At 37.6% G+C, this 6388-nt stretch overlaps 1 protein-coding gene across 1 annotated transcript; it reads right to left on the bottom strand.

Moving 5' to 3' along the window:
* Positions 1 to 3431: 3431 nt before the first annotated feature.
* On the bottom strand, positions 3432 to 3815 carry LOC149498284 (uncharacterized). The gene has a single exon (XM_089717282.1). It carries the CDS (start codon positions 3813 to 3815, stop codon positions 3432 to 3434), a length of 384 nt encoding a protein of 127 aa, XP_089573408.1.
* Positions 3816 to 6388: the final 2573 nt, after the last annotated feature.

Below are 6388 nucleotides of genomic sequence, written 5' to 3'. Positions count from 1 at the left end.
TTATGGTTAAAGGCGGGCCACAAACCGAACCTAAAAATACATTCTATCCAATTTGAAATCAAACCCAATAACCCTTAAACCAAAATCATGCATAACTACATTTTAATACCCTAAACTTAATTAAATTGCAATCTGTTCACAGTTGGTCATTTTCGGATTTATTGGAAAAATTAGATTTTATTTTGTACCAAAAATTTATTATTTATTAAAAAGACAAAAATCGTTTTTGGAACCCTAGAACAGTCGCGTCACGCAGCTGTTCTATGAAGAACAGGTGCGTGACGGATCCAATAGCTGCATGACGCAGCTGCTCTGGTCCGTGTTTACTTTTCAAACGACTTATTTACATCATCCTTTTATTTAAACATGCTTTAATAAGATCTAAAAACAACCAATAATGAACAAACTGCCGTTTAACTAAGACTAAACTACTAAAGCGTTAATAAAATAAATAACAATGGACAAATAAATAAAAATACAAAGAAAGGTTTAAGAGAATTACCTAACCCTCAGACTGAGGATTGTAAACAGCTTGAACGCCTTAAAGAATGAAGGTTAAGGGGTTCCAGAAGCTTTATCACAAGGATTTAACGCTCACTCTTTTCTCTCTTACTTTTTCTTCCTTTTATGATTTTCGTTTTTAACCTAATGGCTGTTTTTCTTCAAGGGAACTCAGAAGAGTCTCCAGAGAGAAACTTAGCCGCAAGTGTGTGTTTTTGACGCCCTAAAAACCAGTCCCGAATAAGAGATAAAACGATGTATTTATAGAAGTAGGGCGACAGAGGATAGCTGCGTCACGCAGCTTACGGCTGCGTGACGGACCCGATAGCTGCCTGACGCAGCTCACTTTCTGGACCGCTGCCATGTACTCAGACAGAATGAAAAACCGTTATGTCGGCATTCACGGTGACGTCATCTAGATTGGAGTTGCGTGACGCAACTGACAGTGCCATCACACACCTGATAGCTGCGTGACGCAACTCTTATGCAATCCAGACATACTTAAGTTGGTCTAATTTAAATCCTTGGATCAAAAGACTTCTAGATAGAAATAACCCTTCATTCTGCATCCTTGTATCCTCACTGGGTTAGGTGGGGGCATAAAGACACGCGTCAACAGGGTTTAGAGAGAGGGGGAAAGTCTAATCTTGCATGCCTTTAGGAGAGGGCTTAAGTTTTTAGGCTAGGGTAAAGCTGAATCTGTTTGATTTTCTGAAAGTTTTGCATGTGAATGCCTATTTAATTTCTGTATTTTGGTGCAATGTCTGATCTTGTAGGTTTGGCTGAGGGATCAATTGAGGGTAAATGAGGCACCATGAAGCCACCCATATTGAGCCATCTCAATATAGATCTAGGTGACTCGTGGTGATGCTCGAGTATGAGGATGAGTGTCTACAGTGGCTGCTGGCACTGAGGTCGGATCAGATTTTGTGCATACACTGATTTCACCTTGGGTTACTATGGCTATATTTGGCAGTTGGTCCAGAGGGGCTCATGTGGTTAAGGCTAGAGTTTCTAGAGGTAGGACTACTGCATATGAGGCTTAATGGATAGCTGAGCATGGTGATCGAGAGAGAGAGAGCATAGAGCAACTCTCACTCAAGAGATTGACGCTAAACTCCAAGTGGCTATTGAGACTGTCCTAAACTCTACCAGACAGGCTAACCTAGAGGATTCTAACGACTTGAGGGACATCCATCCGAAATGACATAGATGGGCCTCCTAGACCTTTAGTGTATGTCGACCTTATTTTTATAAGGTAGGATTTTTTACTCTCGATTTTTTTACTCGGCCTGTATTTTTGTGAGGGATTCTAGATATATTGCTGACCCATGATGTATAGAGGGTACAGTTGACACACTGGATGTTTTAACACTATAGATAACAGACATAGATAATTGACACAAATAGATGACAAAGATAGATGCATAGATGATAGGGCTTTTGTTATTTGCTTTTTACATAACTTGTACTGATTAGAGAGGTATGTAAAAAGGGATCATATTGACACTTCTGGTTTGAAAAGGAAATTCAATTTTAACTTTTATGAGATTGCTGCTTTTACCTTAATTTTTGCCTAAACTGCCCTTATGAGTTTTTGATTTAGCAGGCTGCCCTAACTTTTGCCTAAGCGCCCTTTTGGGTTTTCGACTTAGCGAGCTTATATTGATTTTACCTAACCCGCTTGCCCTTGTATGTTTTCAACTTAGCTATATTAATTTTTACCTGAATCGTCCTTTGCAGGTTTTCGATTCAACTTTTGATTGATTTTTTTTCTTTTTTTTTAGTTGGCACCAAAAATCCAGAATTTTCTTGAAAAGGGGCAAAATATATTTTTATATTATTGTGACCACACCCACAGGCTGGACTACCAATGTATCTCGTACTTTTGAAACATATTTCGGGAGTCAGGTTACCGTAGTTCTAATTGACAACAGTGGCATAAAGGGGATAACAATTTTGGTGCTAATGCCTAGATGCATTCACACAAAGTATCTCTTCAGCTGATCCAAGTTGCATGGATTAGTGAACTCACTGCCATCAATATCTGATAGGATCTCTGGACAGGATTTTCTTCCAGATGTAGGGGCCTGTCCAGTTTGGCCTGAATTTAGCCCGAGTATCTTGCATAGGACCTCTGATTTCCTTGAGCACAAGACACCCTTCTTTTAGTTTGTGATCCGAGATTCTCTTATTAAAGTGCTTGGTTATTCTCCGTTGATGGCTCTCGATCTGATTAAGATCCTCTAGCCTCTTTTCATTGATAGTGTTCAACTGATTGTGATAATTCTAGGCCCATTCTGCTTCGGGCAATTGACTTTCTCGCATGACCTTAGCTGATCGAATCTGAACTTTAATAAGGAGGACTGCTTCCATCCCATAGTCTAGTGAATATGGCGTTGTCCCAGTTGGCATTCTGACGGAGGTTCTGTATCCCCATAATGCAAATGGTAGATGCTCATACCAATTTCAGTGATTACTGGTCATGTTTTGGAGCATGTTCTTGATGGACTTATTAGCCACTTCAACCGCTCCATTGGTTTGAGGCCTATATTGTGAAGATCGATGATGCTGAATCTTGTACTTAGTCATGAGAGTGGAAACCTCTTTCTGAAAGTGAGATCATTATCTGATATAATCTTAAAAAGATCCCATATCTACATATGATATTCGTCTAAATGAACTGGGCTACTTTTCTAGAGTTGAGAACACAATAGGAGGCGGCTTCTACCTATTTGGTGAAGTAGTCAACGGCTACCAGGATGTACTCGTGCTGGTTGGATGAGTGTGATTCTGTCAATCATATCAATTTCCCATGTTGCAAAGGTCCATCGTGTAAAGATGGGATGAAGAGCTATAGGGGGCATTTTCTGAAGCTTGGCATAAATCTAGCATGTATGACATTTTTGGATGAACTTGGCGTAGTCTGATCATATGGTGAGCCAATAATAACCCTGATTGGTGATCTTACGAGCTAGAGCCATTCCGTTCATGGGAGGGCCTTCTTCTATGCCATGTACCCACTCCATTATCTGTTGAGCTTCTTCTTCTGTCACACACTTAAGATGTGCCTGATTCCATGTTCTCTTATACAGAATACCATCCTTGTAAAGGCAGCCTTTTGACAACTCCCGAAGAGTCCTCTTATCATATTTAGAAGCACCCTCGGGATATTCTTGTTTCTCTAACCAGATCTGAATATCCCAAAACCATGACTTGCCATCGGCGAGTTGGAAATTGTAGCAGTAGGCTGACTGTTGGTGAACATGAATATCAAAGGGCTTGATAACCATATATGGGCTGACATCGACCATCAAGGCAAGAGTAGCTAGTGAGTCGCAAACTGATTCTTGGTCCGAGGTAAGTAGTGGAAGGATAACTCTTCAAACTGTTGAGCTAATCGATGGCAGTTCTTCAAACTGTTGAGCTAATCGATGGAGGCGCTGAAGGTAAGGAACCAAATGCTGCTCTTTGATTTTCCATTTTTTCAATGCTTGGGAGACTATCAGGATGGAATCCCCATACGCTGTTGGGCGCTTGATATGAAACCTTAATGTGGCTTCTAACCTGTCAATACATGCTTCATACTCCGCTTCATTTTTTATGACCTGGAGTAGGGGTGTCAAAATGGGTTAGCGTGTCAGGTTTGACACGGATTCACCTAACACGCAACACGATTAAGGTCAACACGACACGACCCATTTAATAATCGTGTCAAATTTGTCAACATGAGCACAACACGAAAATTAGACAGGTGACACGAACACTACATGTATAACCCATCTAATATTATAAGAAGATTAAGTGGGTCGTGTTGACCCGTATACGACATGTGTAACCCATCTAAGCTCATAAGCAGGTTAGGTGGGTCGTGTGAAACTGTACACGACTCACCTAACCTGCCTATGATACTTTTAACCTATTTAACTCAAATCATATTTAAAAATAAAATTTCATACATAAAATGCATAAATTCTTCAAGATTCATAACTAAAAATTAAAAAATATATATATAACAAAAAAGTTTAAATAGGACACAAGAACATAAAAGCTCAAATTAAATAATAACCACCATTCACATTGTTCTAAAATAAACATATATAAATATAATCTAAACTGCAGAGTTAGAGGAGGAAGGACAAATATCAATTAATTTATGTGATTCCATAGACTCCAAATTAAGCCCATAATATCTTTTGTAAGTTCTTCCAACTCCAATTTATTTGCATCTACAAAGTAAATAAGATAAAATTAATTAGTAAAGTTGAAGCAAGTAAAGTGAAAATCTCAACATTTAAATTGATACTTAAGAATGAGATACCTTGATCTCCAAATAGTCAATCTCTAGTACACAACAAGGCTTCCACCACATCCAGTTTAAGCGCACTTCTATATTAATCAAGAACTCTCCCACTATTGCTAAATGCACTTTCAGGAGCAAATGTAGTTATAGGAATAACTAAAACATCACGAGCCATAGCAGCAATTTGAGGATACCTAAATTAGTTTCCTTTCCAATATGATAATATGTCTATTTTAACCCTTCTATCTACCCTTGGCTCATCAAGATAAAGCTTAAATTGACTCTTTTTCCGAATAATATCATTCATACCAACAGAGTCATATTCCTACAAATTTTTACATGAAATTACATTAATTAATACATAACAAGCTTTTAATTACATAAAAGGAATAAAGAATATGAAGTTATATAAGAAATACCTCAAACATATGGTTGGCAATAGCAGATCAACTGCCTGATCATCTAGTCTTTGCCTCTATTTTGTTATAGAAGATCCACTACTTGTCTCACAAGTCATATTGTGCAAATTTCCATCAACATTATACTCAAACAATAGAGATAAGAGCTCGTTCTTAATTTTCAAAGCCTCCTCCATCCACTTATCACCAAAGATCTTCTTATAACACCACTCAACAAAATGCAACTTGTACCTAGGATCCAACACCGCATTAATAGCCAAAATTCTACTATATGTATGCAAAACTTCTCAAATTTTACACACATCCTCTCAGCCATTGATCTCATGTATGCATCACTACTAGACATATTCTCCTTCAGAGTTAAATGAGTAGCAGACACTAAAGGAAAATACAAATTTGCTGTGGGATATATGGTACCAAAAAAGAAACTTGTGATATCATAAAAGACTTCTAAAAACTTGCAAATCTTTCCTACTTTTGCCCATTCATCAATAGAAGGACAATGCTGGAAATTTGAATCACTGATGCTCATATGCAAAAATGGATTTTGATAATATAAAGCACTATTCAACATTAAATATGTTGCATTCCACCTAGTACGAACATCTTGTCTCAGGCCCTTTTTAGTTTCCAAAGTACAAATTTTAACACACTCTATGATTTTGACTCTTCTAGCTTAAGATCCCTTAACATACTTAATGCTTTCCCTAACTTTAACAATTGAAGCATCAATCTCTCAAGTTCAAGATGTGAGCAGAACATGTCAAGTAAAAAAATGCACCCTCCTTCAATAATGCTTCCTTAGCCCCCAAACAATTTTTTAACATATCAACACACACATCATTATTGGTTGCATTATCTAAAGTGATTGAAAAAAATTCAAGCATCAATTTCCCAAGAACATAAGAATTGATTAATTTTCTCAAACAAAGCTATTGGTTGCATTAGAACTCTCTTTGGCAAGCGTCAATCTTTATCTATAAAGTGCACAGTGAAGCAAATATATCCATCAGTAGTCAAAGAAGTCCAACAATCAGCAGTTAAAGTTATCCTCCCTATTGTTGACTCTAACATAGACTTTATCCTAATCTTTTTCCTATCATATATCTTTAAACAATCTGCCTTACAAGTATTCCTTGATATGATGTGCAAATCATGTTTCAAA

The sequence above is a fragment of the Jatropha curcas genome, chromosome 2 (assembly GCF_041381405.1).
Source record: "Jatropha curcas cultivar XTBG-Jc1 chromosome 2, XTBG_Jcur_1.0, whole genome shotgun sequence".
NCBI classification, from domain to species: Eukaryota; Viridiplantae; Streptophyta; class Magnoliopsida; order Malpighiales; family Euphorbiaceae; genus Jatropha; species Jatropha curcas.
The sequence above is the reverse complement of the archived record's forward strand: the minus strand, read 5'-3'. Positions and strand labels throughout refer to the sequence as shown.

Bases quoted from the DNA above. Each gene is read 5' to 3' on its own strand.
- LOC149498284 (XM_089717282.1), bottom strand. From the start codon at position 3,815: ATGGTCGATGTCAGCCCATATATGGTTATCAAGCCCTTTGATATTCAT.